At 39.6% G+C, this 15,338-nt stretch overlaps 1 protein-coding gene across 3 annotated transcripts in view; it reads left to right on the top strand.

The window, feature by feature from the left end:
* Nucleotides 1-15,338, top strand: part of EPB41L4B (erythrocyte membrane protein band 4.1 like 4B) — a 287,983-nt gene that overhangs the window by 110,815 nt on the left and 161,830 nt on the right. For all 3 annotated transcript variants that reach the window (XM_030551497.1, XM_030551496.1, XM_030551498.1), the window contains exon 3: nt 14,193-14,235. In XM_030551497.1, coding sequence (XP_030407357.1) covers nt 14,193-14,235 — 43 coding nt within the window. The remainder of the gene's footprint in view (nt 1-14,192; nt 14,236-15,338) is intronic.

Here is a 15,338-nt window from a genome sequence, read left to right as displayed (position 1 = left end):
AACTGGGTGACTGGGCAACAAAATGGCAGATGAAATTTAATGTTGATAAATGCAAGGTAATGTGCATTGAAAAGCATAATCCCAACTATACATATAAAATGATGAGGTCTAAATTAGCTATTAGCGCTTAAGAAAGAGCTCTTGGAGTCATTGTGGATAGTTCTCTGAAAACATCCACTCGATGTGCATTGGCAGTCAAAAAAGCGAACAGAATGTTGGGAATCATTAAGAAAGGGATAGATAATAGGAGAGAAAATATCATGTTGCCTCTCTATAAAACCATGGTATGCCCACATCCTGAATACTGTGTGCAGATGTGGTCATCCCTCTCAAAAAAGTTACATTGGAGTTGGAAAAGGTTCAGAAAAGGGCAACAAAAATGATGAGGGGTATGAGGAGAGATTAATAAGACTGGGACTTTTCAGCTTGGAAAAGAGACATGATGGTGTTGAGGAAGTAGATAAGGAAGTGTTGTTTACTACTTCTCATAACACAAGAATGAGGGGGTCACCAAATGAAATGAATAGGCGGCAGATTTAAAACAAATGAAAGGAGGTATTTCTTCACACAATGCACAGTCAACCTATGGAACTTCTTGCCAGGGGATCTTGTGAAGCCAAGACCCTAACAGGGTTCAAAAAAAGAACTAGATAAATTTATGGAGGATAGGTCCATCAGTGGCTATTAGCCAGGATGGGCAGGAATGGTGTCCCTAACCTCTGTTTGCCAGAATCTGGGAATGAGCGACAGGGGATGGATCACTTGATGATTACCTGTTCTGTTCATTCCCTCTGGGGCACCTTGCACTGGCCACTGTCCGAAGACAGGATACTGGGCTAGAAAGACCTTTGGTCTGACCCAGTAGAGCCATTCTTATGTTCATATATTACATGTTTTTCTTTTTCTTTCATTTGTTTAATTTTAAAGGACAGGGATATGTGGGAGTCGGAGATGAGATTAAAAGTAGCATGTACTAAAGTAGCAATTTGGTCCCTTTTATTCCTGTTCCTGAGAAATCCTCTAACTTCCTGTTATTATTGACAGTCCTAGACTGATACTTAATTCATTCACTGCAAGGTATTTACTGGGAGGGGCAACGAGATGGGCTGGGCAGCCTCATTGGAAATGTGCTAACATAAACTCAAAAAAGCATTTGTTTATTTTACTTTTTAAGGTGTAAAAAGTAAGAAAAGGGCAATTCTGAGGATTAGAGAATACATTAGACACTATCACATACAACACAAAGTCTATAACAACAACAACGAAGCATCAATAACCAAGGGCTTCATTGACCGAAACCAGGAAATCTGCCTCTATGTCGAAGGTGCACCAAAGTAGGTGACAGCCCAGTTATCTCCACCTAGCTCAACTAGGAGTAACTAGAGATACACACAAAAGGCAGGAATATTCAGCCAAAATGACTTCTGCACACTGGAGTTTGGGGGCTGGCATGGGCAGGAAAGGCCAGCTCCTTACTGCCCTTATTCTCTGTCCACAGCATATGTTACGGATAAAGTCAGGGCCTGATCCTATACCCACTGAAGACCACTGGAACATTTTAATTTATTTTAATGGATCTTGAGTCAGGGCCTTGAAATGTTGTGGCACATATGGAAATTTGTGAAGAGTGTGAAATGACAGATCTGCACCTTCCCTCGTGTGCAGATCCACTCCATTCCCTGTTCCAGGCCACGTGGGCCAGTGTGAGCTCAGACTCCAAGTACTGAGTGGTTAAAAGATGAGAATAATGATTCAAAAGGAAGGGCCAGTCTCTTCAGACTTTCCTCTTACAGGGTCTCTCGTTTTTTCCCTACAGCTTGCCAATTTGCTCAATCCATACAGTAACTTGAATTTGAATAAGTTAAATGGTAATGAAAAGAGTATTTTTAATCAATAAGGGTTCCTTTTTGTGTTTCAAACATTCAGAGTTTGATAGTATTGCTTTTATACTTTTAAACTGCCAAATGTTTGAGAGATGGTGAGTGAGTAGCAACTCAAAGCAGTTGGTTAGGCCAGCTAGTGTGTTTCCTGCAAGCATAATGCCCCAGCTAGTGCTGAATGCTATAAATAGGGGTATTTGGAGCACAGTCAGAGACCACCTTAAATATATTAAATTTTAGGAGGGATAGAGTAGAAAACTGGTAAATATTTTGATAATACAACAGATTCATTTGCTGACTCTGCTATAGACTTTCTGTTTCACATTGGGCAAATCACTTAATCGGTCTATGACTAAATTCCCCATTTATAAAAAGGGAGAGTAATATTTTTTTCACCCACTTTGTCTGTGTGTTGTAAGCTCTTTGGGGCAGGACCTGTCCCTAACTATGTGAATATGTGGCATGCAGCACAGTGGGGCCCCAATCTCCTTTGAGACCTCTCAGTGCTATTTTAATACAAATAATAAATGTCTCCATGCCCTCAGTGCGGAGGCCAATTGCAATGGTGATATGGACACCCATCCGCTAAAAAGTAGACTGAGGTAATTGGCTGTCTTCATGTAGCTACTACTCATGTCTCATGAATAACTACTTTCAGTTACATCTGCCTAGGGCTGGATTTTACCAGTGAACTATACATGAAAGACTTCAACACATTAAAAATTCCCAGAGCTGTTCTAGTCCATAGTCTTCTTTAATCTTTTAGATGGAATATGGGCTGTTCACCTGAAGGGCTTATGATAATACCATAGTACAATCTTGAGAGGTGGTGGAGAAGCAGGCTCTTGACTTCTGAGGACCTATGTCATGGTATAATTCCCCACTCCGAACCTTAGCGTCCAAAAGATGGGGTACCAGCATGAATTCCTCTAAGCTCAATTACCAGCTTAGAACCTGTAGCGCTGCCACCAACCAGGAATTCCAGTGCCTGGTACACTCTGGTTCCCCCAAAACCTTGCCCGGGGACCCCCAAGACCCAAACTCTCTGGATCTTAACACAAGGAAAGTAAGCCCTTTCCCTCACCATTGCCTCTCCCAGGCTTCACCTCCCTGGGTTACCCTGGAAGATCACTGTGATTCAAACTCCGTGAATCTGAAAACAGAGGAAAATTCACATTCCTCCCTCCTTCTCTCTTCCCATCCCAGATTCTCCCTGAGAGAGACAGTAATCCTAACACAGAGAAATTAACCTCTTTCTCCCCCTTCCCTCCTTTCTCCCCACCAATTCCCTGGTGGATCCAGACCCAGTTCCCTGGGGTCTCACCAGAATAAAAAAAACAATCAGGTTCTTAAACAAGAAAAGCTTTTAATTAAAGAGAGAAAAACAGTAAAAATTATCTTTGTAAATTTAAAAAAATGGAATAGGTACAGGGTCTTTCAGCTATAGCCACTGGGAATACCCTCCCAGCCTAAGTATACAAGTACAAATTAAAATCTTTTCAGCAAAATACCAATTTGAACTCCTTTCAGCCAAATACACATTTGAATTCCTTCCAACCAAATACACATTTGCAAATAAAACAACCATAAGCCTAACTCGCTTTATCTACCTAGTACTCATTATTCAAAACTTATAAGAGCCTGTATTGGAGAGACTGGAGAGAAACCTGGTTGCACGTCTGATCCCTCTGAGCCCCCAGAGTTGAACAACAGCTAAAAACTAACAGCATGCACAAACACTTCCCTCCCTGAAGATTTAAAAGTATCCTGTCCCCTAATTGGTCCTCTGGTCAGGTGACAGCCAGGCTCACAGATCTTGTTAACCCTTTACAGGCAAAAGAGATATGAAGTACTTCTGTTCCATTAACTCTTAACTATCTGTTTATGACAACCTATGACTGAGAAATTCTCTTAGCCAATACTACTTCTCTCACACACTTTTAAATACACAAAAACAATAGTACTCGTCATAGTTAGGCTCTATAATTTCTCTTACATGAGGTGTGCACTGCTGGTAATTTTTCAGTCTCTTCCCACTCTGGGATTTAATCAGGCTTGTTGCCTATTTATTGTAAATTGTTTAGCTTATTTTTGTGAAGATGCCAGAAGCCATCAGGCATGGATGCCTAGAAAGTAAAGATTATTTATTACTGAAGTTGATCTGGAGCGGCATCAGCCAGTCACCAGCAGAGCAGCTGTACAACAAAAAATCTAATGAGGTTTGTGCTACACTGGGCAAATTGTTGTGCACAATTTTCTTTTCCTCTTGAGATGTGGAGTAACTGCAGGAGGAGTAAGAGGAGGAAGGCTGTCTGAGCCTGGAAAGCCACATTGAAGAATTGTGTGAAACAGATTCAGCTTGCAGCAGCATGCTTTACGGGAAGCTATATTTTATGGACAAAACTCCACCTGATGCCTTAACCCTTTAATTCTGCTAAGCAGAAACTTGTGACTCAAACTTACACCTGTGAAGCTTTATCATTTTGTGACGGTGTTGGACTCACTACCGCAGCACCTCCCATTGGCACATCTGGGAATTAGCTCTGTCCTCTGCGGTGTGCCCTCTGCCATTGGTGTCCCGTCCATCATCCGCTCCCGTGTTGGTGTCTGGACCTGTGTTGCTCCCCACTCGGCGGCATCCTCTTCAGGACCCTGCCCTCCAGCAGTACCCACTGCTCTGGTCTTACCCACTTCTGGGGGTCTGGTGTTATCAGCAGTCCTTTGTCTGCACCTGTTCTAGTGGCTGGCTGCAGCCTTAAAGTCTAGCCCCTTTGTCACAGGGGCCATCCACAGCCTGTATCAGGCCACACTCCTCCTAAACCAGGTGTAGTACAAGGGGGATGGGGGAGACCCAGGCCCACCTGCTACTCTGGGTCCCGACCCAGGGACCCTCTAGCAGCAGCCTCCCTGCCCTCTTCCTCTCCCCTTGTCAGACTTTATCCCTGGGCCACTTCCTCTTTGGCCCTGTGCACCCGCTTGGCCCTTTGTAGCAAGGCCCGCAGCCTGGGATTTTCCTTGTCTGGAGGTCCCCAGCTCCTTCTGCCCTTCCTCAGCACTGCTCTGTCCAAGGTGCTGGTCTCCTGCTCCGGAGATGGACTTTACCCCATGAAGGTCTGGGACAGACTGCCTGCGTCTCTCCTCAGCGGCCTTTATATAGGGCCTAGCCTAGCCCTGATTGGCTGGCTCTGATCTCGGCCCTGATTAGCTCTCAGTAGGCCCTTCTCTAATTGGCTGCTGGCCTGCGCAGCCACTGTGACCTACTCTAGCCCTCTCTCTCATGGGGGTGAGGCAGTTGCCCCACCACACATTTAGATAAGATATTAGCATGTGATGCATATTGAAGCAATTCTACATGAATAGCCAGCCCCTTCCCTCTCCCCCTCTTTTAAAACTGTTTTCAGTGTAAAATATTTAGGTGTTATATGAGAATGACAGAAGTATAAGTGTATGTTGCTTTCAAGTTTGAGTTTTAAATTGTAATTTTGTCATTGTGATTCATTCCTGTATTTTAATGGTGAACAACACTCACAGCACTTTGGTTAGCATTTTATATGAAGTATTATAGAATAATAACCTTAGATGGCATAACAATTAATAAAATAGTATAAGTATAAGATTCATTTGTTTGTTTTAGTGCTCATGCCCAAAGATGTGTGAACACTTAAGTAACACTTTTAAAATAAAAAAGCAGACCTTAAAATAATCCTTAGAGAAAATACTCTAAGAGATGTGTAGAAAAGATGTATTGTGGAGAGACAGTAACCTTTTTGCTAGCTAAGGTTGTAATCAGCTTCCTTTTTTATTTTTTTTAAATTATTTTAGTCCTTCTTATAACTCTTGGTTGGAAAAATTACCAAGAATATAAACAAGAATTTTTCTGCAACTTTTGAAGAAAATTGAATTAAATGGTCCAGGACTTACAGGTTATTAGAAGAAAAAGTTACCTTGATCTGAAAGATTAACTTTGTTTCTTTCTCTTCCCCTTGCTAAAGAAGAGCTGTTTACGAGCTTTTCAAACTTTCCATGCTGTTAAATCTCCTGGAAAGCATCTACAGTGGCTACCTTTGAAGCAAATAAATTCAAATTAAGTGAAGCTTTTAACAGTTTATGTTGTAGATAATTTATGGCCAAGTGATTTCAATGGGAGTTATGGACCTAATCCTGCTTTCTTTAATGTCACTGAGATCTTTCTGCCTTTAATTTCAGAGAGCACCAGATCTGGCAGTATATGTTTTTGTTAGTCTGTTGGCTGACTTCTAGTTAGGAAGAAAATCAGGGTCTTTCTGTAAGTGACCAATAACTAAGATCTTCAGCTCAAGTGCAAGAAGCCTACTGTTTTTCAGATTTCCAGGACAGTGGTTCCCAAACTTGATTGTTTTAAAAAATTGATGTTTGAAGTATCACATGCTCCATTTTGTGCACATTTATTTTAGGCCATGTAAGCTTAACTTGAGTATTTATGAACTCCTAATAAAATAAACTTTGGATTTGGCTGGTGGAGATCTTACTGTGGGAAATTAGAAGAGCAAACAGTTTGGCTGGGGGAGTCTAGGTGAGAGGTTTAGAGCTGGTCAGGGATTTTTCAATTAAATATTTTTTGTTTGGAAAACACCAATTTGTAAAACCCAAAGCTTTTTGCAGGAACATACCAGTTTCAAAAAAAAAATTTGTGGAAACTGTTTCTCAGGATTAGGATGGTATTTCTGTTCAAAACCAGAGAAATACCTACCCTTGAATAGCTTGATGGTCAGGGTGCTCACCTGGGAGTCTGCCTGATTCAGAGTAGGGAGTTAAAGCTGGGTCTCCCACATCCCAGAGAGTTGCCCTAGCAAACATGCTATTGGCTAGTCTGGGGTGAGTGAGAGAGTCAGTCTCAGTCAGTCAGTGTCTCTCTCTCACAGAGAAACAAAACAAAAAAATTGGAATGTCTCAGTTTTGTCCTGATGCAAAATGAGGAAAAAAATTGGTATCAGTTTCTCAAGGTGGGAAAACCATTTCCTGCCTTTCTCTAACAAGATTGGACTGAGGGTGGCTGGAGTGCAGGTGGTGTGTATGTGTTGAGGGTGAAGGGAAGGGGGCCTGAGTGAGAGTGGAGGGTTGGGGAGTCTTGGCTGGAAGTGGGAGCTTTACCTGGGCATCAGGCAGGTTCTGCTCCAGCTCACTGTTGTTCCAAGGCTTCAGGTTGCCAATTTCCTCTCAGTCAGAGGAGCCAATCCCACAGCAGTCCTTAGCCTCCCTGGAGAAACTTTCCCACTTGTGTCCTCCTGCCCTTGTCTCACAACACCTCCTTGTGGGATAAGGGATTCACTACCCTTCTTCTTGGGGCTGGGTGTGATTCCTCTTCGGGGATACATTTTGAGGGTTTTGCTTGTAGTCCGTTGGCAACTAGTTGATTATATAGTGCTAACTCTGCTCCTTGTTTACAGCCACTAAATGAGCCACTTTCTCATTATAAAAAAGCTAAAAATGTTAAATATTTTCCTAACTTAATTTTTCCATGTGATCACATGTTGCCACAGTTGCCAGAAGGATGTTGCAAGATCATGAATGAATAGGGAGATAGTCTCTCTTAAAAGGTGGCCAGCACTGTGAAAATATTTGAGAATTCCTATACTAAGGGGAATATAGATGTTGACTTCTAGTAGCTTTTGGCAGTTGACGGAATAAAAAATAATGGTCAATTTACCAGTCAAATATTGTCAAATGTAAAAAATGATAAAATTTGCTAAACCATTAATTCATTAGAACAGTAAGTAAATAAAAAAAGTAAGGCCTTGTCAACACTACTGCTTAAGTTGAGATAAGTTACGTCGCTCAGAAGTGTGACAAAACCACCCCGCAAGCGACGGAACTTGCCTCAACTTAAAGCAGTGTCTGCACCGCACTTTGTCCTCATTGAGGTGGAGTAATTATGCCGATGGAAGAGCACTCTCCCGTCAGCATAATGTATCTTCACCAAATGCGCTAAATCGGGACCACTGCATTGATGATAATATAGACAAGCCCTAAGCCTCCATGCTCTCCAAAAGGCTTAACCTTAGATTCTTATACCTAATTACAAAAAACTAATTACTTAACTGAGTTATTTTAACTCAGGAAAATGCAAAACAGTGAAATGAAGTTCTAAAAACTGAAAGAATGGAGCCATGAAGCAATCAAAAAGCTGCCACTTCCATCAGGGCATTCTTGCTGGAATTTTTGACTGTGGTCAAATATAGGCAGTCAGTTGACTGGTCAGTTGTTTGCCAATCACATTTACCAAACCCAAGTACAAAACACATGGAAATGAATAGTTAAGGATGTCAAAAATCTTGTATTGTCCATATAAACAAATACATAATTCTTTATCAAATACAAAGAAATGAATATTTTATCAGTACGCAGCACTATTGGCAACATGTCCAAGATGAAGCCAGGAAGGCTATTTTTTCATCCTTAGCTGTTGAGAAGAGGTGATATGTGTGGTCATATTATGCTAGTTCATTCTTTCAGGTAGGATGAAGAATAAATGATAGTGAAAATGTTAAGAGAAACTCCAATACTGTTGGGTTTTTAATAGACTATTCTACAGCATTCAAATAGAAGCAATATTATTCAGTGAAATGGGCAAATCTGACATAATATCACTTTCAGTCACAGGCACAGTGATGATACTTTTATTGAAACTGACGGATATTCTTCCCTTACTATCTTACTTATTTTTCCCTACAACATCCTAGCATTTCATTGCAAAAAGGGAAAACCCAGTCCCTTAACTTTCTCTTAATAAAGCTTCCTGTCTTAAAGTATTTGGTCCACAGACATTAGAGCCATGTGTAACATAATGATGGTAAAGCTCATAACTTCTCTTTTTCCACTGCAGTTCTTCCACTGAATGTTGACAGGAAGTTAGCCAGGTGGAGTGGAATTGTTTACTTTGTACTTTGAAAGGTCTGGATTCTGCCCTAAATTCATTCAGTTACCTCTTATCATATTGTAATCCCGTAGCTAAAATAGACAGTAATGGGGCCTGTCATTTTTATTTGCTCTAGCACTTAGCTGTTAGAGAATCCCCTGCTATTATAGGCTACTACTCTCAATTCAAACTTGCCTTCTATGCAGAAGTTTTAGTGCTCTGTATTTCAAACCTCACGTTGTCTGTTATACATCTTCTCATTTCTCCAAATTTTTAAAACTTTTCGGATAGAAAATTATTGCAACCCAATCCAGATCTTAGTTGCTAATTTTAGTTGTCTAACACATGTTGCAGACTGATAAAATAAGTATGTATATGTCAACCTGTCCTGTGTGGAATGGAGCATTAGCATACTCATTGTGTGAAACATCCACATATAATTTGTGGATATGTAAACACTGGTGATTTACAGATGGGGTAAAACTTTCTCAAAACAGGTATGGCTTGTGTTTGAGCCCAAGATTCTGTTCTGACCATTCTGACAAGTAGCATCTAATATCTTTTATCTGGATCTGTGCAGCTGCATCATCCATATGGAACATAGATGTTTTGGTGAGGTCATAGAATATGATGTGTACTGTAAGGAAGCCAGATTCTAATCTATGTAAATTCTTGGGAGTGCAGTCCATTATTCACTTATATATTTGTAAAGTCCCTATAACAATGTGGCCCCAATGCTGTTCAGACCCTAATTATTATTAAAGGTGACCTTCAGAAGGGAAGAAAAAGAGTTTGTTCTTATTTCTTTTTTAAAACTTTATACTGTATAAAGAAGGCATGACAGTGTTTTTCATTGGATATTTTTTGCCTTAAAAAATGATTTTGGTATTTTCCCTGCTTGTGATTTTACTTTAGAAATTCAGATCTTGTCTATATTGGAAGATGGTGCGGATAACTGAAGAACTGGTAGGATTATGATAGCAGAGATACCACTCAAGCAAAACCTTATTGAGAGGGAAGGTGATATTAGTTCAGACTGTTGATTTAAAGCTCTTTGCTTTTTTGTTCATGTTAACACTTAACAAAACTTAGGAAGAAAATGTATTTGACAGCGGTTCAGTGCCCCCCCCCACCCCGGCCCACACCAGTTAAAGGCTGAGAGAGTTTGTAGACGGTATCTTCTGAGACTTCCAGTAAGTCTTCCAGCAAAACCAGACTTGCCATTCAGGACATTCTGAAGGTTGAAAACAAGCAGGGACAAAACATTTTCCAGGCCTTCTTTATGCATAATAAAGCAGCAAAACAAGTAATAAAAAAGGGTCAAACCCAATTTTTTTCCTTTGCAGGTCACCTTTGAGGGCTTTGTAGCTCAAGACCAGGACTTTGAATTCTTTTATGAAGCAAATGGGGAGCCAATGGAGTTTTCAAAGCACAGGTGTGTGGTGTATTTGTCAGCCTATATTGCTTAAGGAGCATGCTGATGCAGTTGTACCAGCTTCAGTCTTCAGTTGGCAGTTGCAGTCATCCTCAGTGTGTTCCAATAGGTACAGCTTATTGGCTGTATCTTGACATAAATGCGTCTCTTATCTTTTATGGCTGTTCTATTTTGGAAAAATATTGGTTGTTACCATTATTGAGGAATTACAGTACTTTTCTTCAAGGAGCTGGAAGGTGATTAAATAAACAGAGAAGTAACTGGAAATTGTCCTAATTCTTCTTTGCACCAGTTTTTCGAAACAAAGAGGACAAAAATAGATTTATCCCAAATGATTTCTAACATTCTGTTGTTAAATAAATATGTCCTTCAGACAAAATCTAGCAAGTTTTCTCTCCAGTGGAAATGATCTGGTATAATAACGATTTCATTTCTGCAATGACCTTGGGAAGAATAGTGCTATTAATTCCAACCAGGTCTTTAAAAACTAAGAATATTGGGCCTGATTCACCATTGTTACACTAGTATAAAAACCAAGTGTAACTCCATTGAAAACATTCTCAGTTGGTTATGTCCATTAAGTTGCTCCAGTTTTACACCAGCGTAATGCAGTGGTGAATCAGGCCCAATCTGAATATGGTTACTGCCATATTATACACAGCTTGATGAGGACTAAGACATGAAGACAGTGATGATGTCTCAGATAACTGTCAAAATGCAGGTAGCCATTTTTCCTTGCCTTCAACATTCTAAATATAAAAATTGTTATAGAACTTCCCATAGAAAAATAAATTTCAAAATGGAATTACGATTAATCTTCCTTACCTTTCAAGGGCACTGATAACTTGCTCAGAGTCCAAATTGGAGCACGGGAATGTAGTGTAGTAGGAAGAGAGCACTACCTAATTTCTACTCTTGTATCATCCTCAAAGGACCGCTTCTAAGCAGTGGCTCCTTGATGCACTTGGACCCTCACAACTTGAAGTCCATTAGCCTGAGCTCCAGTTTTTAAAAGGAGGCAGACCCTCTGCAGAAGTTATCAAAAAGAGTTCTTGTGGAGTCCCCCAACTCCAGGCAGCTTCATACTAAGGCTTCTGGAATTCACCCTTTTGTGTTCACATTCTGAGTTGGGATAGTGGTTATGAGTTCCAGTCAATAGCTTGTAACACAGCCAAGTAAGTTTTGGTTCTTGGCAAAGATGCCATGAAGTCTTCACTTCCATTTCCATTTCAATTCCTCTGGCTGTATGTCAATTAATAAGAGCGTCTGATTTTTTGCTTAGAGGCTAGGGCCTGCATTCCATTGGCATATGAAATTCTGGCTTCTAAGCTGGTGTGCTTCCAGCATTTATGGCAGCAGAGGCCAATACTGATTGTTCTTGACACACTTTCAGTGCTCTTGGCCACCTCAGCCATCCAGGCAACTGCAGTCTATAGGGAGGAGTAGGACGATAAGGGCTATTACTTGGGTTCAGTGGACCTGTAAGAAGACTAACACCATTATGGAGAAACATCCAGACACTGGCTATGGCGGACTTTAGCCCAGTTTTTGCAGAAGTGATCCAAAACAGCTGGGTTTAAGTTAATAGCAGTTCATGAATCTGCAAGGACTAAAATTGCTCCCTGTTTTGGAAAGCGCTGAATAGTGGTATAATGGACCCCTTGAGCATCTGAGTTTGCTTCTCAAAGGAGTGAGTGTAAAATGATGATGTCTAGTGCTTGCTGTTTGTTGTCTCCTGGAGAATCCTACATTTATGACTGTATTGTATATGTAGAAGAAATGAACAGTTACAAATGTACATTAGCTGTTTAGGTTAGAACCTCAGTAATAGCCTATTTTGCTACTTATTAAATTCTTAAACGTTTCTTTAAAATTGCTCATTTTTTGTAAAATTATGTATAGATATGACAGATGAATTGGTAATTTGCAGTGTTATGGATGTTTAGCATAATACCACATGCAGACATTCTAAAATGTGTTAATCATTTACAATACACACAATGAAGATAATTCAGAGTACTGAAAGAAACTTTCTCAGTACATTTGAAAAGTGAATAAAAAAGTGAAAAAATGGATTTTTTTTATATGTTTTGGTTTAGAAATAAAACACTGAAGAGTAGTATTCCATGTTAGCTAAATTGTTTTCTTAAATTTTTGTAAAGTCTTAGTTATACACTTTTTAAATCCAGGTGAACTCCAAACAGTCATAGAACTGAACCTTCTGTGTTAGAAATCCTTAAGAAAATGGAATTGTATGTACATATTTAACTTGAAATGACAATAGTGATAAATGTGGACAATGCTCCTATAAATATAGCTGGGGATATGTTTTGCTGACTAATGTGTTCGTTGAAGTAAAATGTTCCTCTTCTCTACAAGCAAAAACATTTAGGAAGTTCTAATTGCATAATTTCAATCACAAGAGCAAAGCTTGAATAATTTTGTTTCTTCTCAGAAACTTGAAATGATTACTAGCTGATATCTTGTGAATCTATATTTGCTGGATGAGATAAATAATTGATTATGTGTATATTAATTTACAGCTATGTAATATATTTGTATAAAAATTATCATAACATTTTATTTTCACTATGGTGGTAATTCTCAAATTTGTAAGGAGTTGGCTTCCTTGGTAATTTCTCCCAAGGGAGTCCAGGCAAGCTCTGGGCAACTATAAGCACATTTGGAATAAATGTTCTATTTGTTTTTTATTCTGCAGGGAATTTATTTGCTATTTGGGTTATGGGTTGGCAAACTTTTAAAATAGACTTTTTACAACTAGCTGTTTCATAAATTTTGCTTTTAGTTAAAGCATCTATAGTAAAACTGTGGTTTTGCTATTTTATTAATTATTTTCACATGCATTTAGCAAAAGGAGAGGAGAATATGTTAAATACCAAATATTTACTCTGATTCTGTTTTTACTTAATATAGAGGGGAAATGCCCCAACAAGAAAAGCAAGCAAAAGGAATAGGCTTCTTTTTCTGAATATTTCTGCTCCAAATTTACTGGTCCTATTAATTTATTTTATCTGTTTTTAAATAAACAGCAAAAAATGTGAAGAGAATTCCTCTTATGGTAAGGTGGCCCAAATTATCATCTGTAATTTAGTGAAGGGACTATCTTGACATGTTATCATCATTTAATATTTATATTTTGGTAACACACCCAGATGCCTCATTCGGGAGTGATTCGTGCTGGGCACTGGGACTATAAAACTTAGGACTAGTCTGTATTGGAAAAGGTTTGCCAATAGAGCACATTGTCCTAGTGTAGACAGAGCTTATATTGGCTCAAGTGTTTTTTTTGGTGTAGCTAATACCGGTTCCCTGAACAAAATAAGCTATACCAGCAAAGGCACTTTTTTGGCCAGTATAACTGTTTCCATAAAGGCTTTTTCTGGTATATATTTTTTTAAAGTAATCATACTCCTAAATGACATTGCTATACCAGTAAAAGTTTTAAGGTTGGACCAGGCCTCAGACTCTGAGCTTGAGAGAACCACAGTGTGGGTGGAGGAATACAGAGCAGCAGAGAGAGCTGTGTGGGAGCTCCACCGAGTGGGATTGGACCAGACAATTGTCTGCCTTCAGAAGGTTATGAGTAACAGTTAAAGCATTGGGCCCAGAGTTTGAGGAAAACCTTCATTTGTTTGTTTTTTATAGCCTTTCACTGCTAGTTGGGTTGTGCCTCAGAAGGAGGAAGCTCCAATGGATGTGTTTAACTTTTAAAGTCCAGTTTTCGCTGATAAGATAGGCACCTGAGAGGTGTGTGTGTGTGCGGGGGGAGGAGGGGAAATAGTGTTCAAATAAACCTTTTCTAGTGAAAACAACTATAAAAGATGACCAAATATATATGTATGTCTTTTCTTTTCAGAACAGAGAACCTTTCCTTTAAATTAATTTGTGCTCTATTATATAGTAAAATACCAGTAAAATCTTGACAATGACTTACTTTTAAACACAGGTTTTCTTTTTTTAGCACTGGCTGGATCATTCTAAACCAATTAAGAAGCAAATAAAAAGTAAGTAACATGAGTCCACAAGTTTTTTTATTCCTCCCCTAAGAATTCAGTTTAGAGTATTCGTTAACATGATTGTGAGGCTCCAAATGTTTCCATAATATAGTGAATATTCCTCAGACAATGGATTCAAGTTAATGGTTGGCTGGCTGGCTAATTTTTTTTTTTTTTGTATAAAAGCAAGGGTCACAATGAGTAATGGACCAATCTTCAACTCTCTTCTTTAAATGATTTTTATTTACCACTTTTGTGAATGCCAAAAGTCCCTTCCTCTTTTCTAGAGGAAAATCCCTGCCTGGAGTTACTTTGTCATAAACCAGGCCTGGGGAGCAAGCATTAGCTTAGGTTGCTGCTAATAGATTCAGCAGCCAAATATCAGTTTAGAAAAACTTATGTGATTTCTCATAGGTACCTGTTAATAGTAGTTAGAGGCATGGGGGAGAATAGGAGGAAGCTCTCCCCTTTCTTGTAACCCCTAAATTACAAGAAATTAGAAATTGACCTGGAAAAGAAGGAACGGTGGCAGGAGGGACCTGAGGGTTGGCAGTTCCTGCTGGAAGTTGCAGAAGTCCTTTGAGTTTCATATCCAGGTAGCCTCTGCTGCCTCCCCTTACATCTTCACTGGTGTACTTTCACCTGGTTTAATGTACATAGTTCCTGGATAGGTTTGCATTCCTGTGAGCTGGACTCATGTCACTGGTGGCAAGTGGATGCCAAGAGAGGAGATCCTGAGACCATTATTGACAGGGAGAGGGTAAAGATGCCAACCACCCTTGAACTATGATTCAACCCTGGCTCAATAAACTGTCCCTTGAAACATCTGTGTTCATCTGATTTCTCCAACTTCATGGATCCCTACTAATCTGGAGTCAGGCCTGGGTATGATATAGAGACAGTAATAGTATCCTTGGGCAATAAATGTCTGCTAGCAATGGATATAGGCCAGGTGTCCATGTTGATTTTGAGATCTAACAACTACCGTAGGTATGGCTGATCACAAGATGCTACTGACCAATTTGCAACATCTGGAAGGAGTGAACACAGGTTTTTCTTCAGTGCTCTCTGTTCTTTCCATTCTCAGGGGTCTCAGAGTATTGGAGCTGCTC

The sequence above is a fragment of the Gopherus evgoodei genome, chromosome 2 (genome assembly GCF_007399415.2).
Source record: "Gopherus evgoodei ecotype Sinaloan lineage chromosome 2, rGopEvg1_v1.p, whole genome shotgun sequence".
Lineage (NCBI taxonomy): Eukaryota > Metazoa > Chordata > Testudines > Testudinidae > Gopherus > Gopherus evgoodei.
The sequence above is the reverse complement of the archived record's forward strand: the minus strand, read 5'-3'. Positions and strand labels throughout refer to the sequence as shown.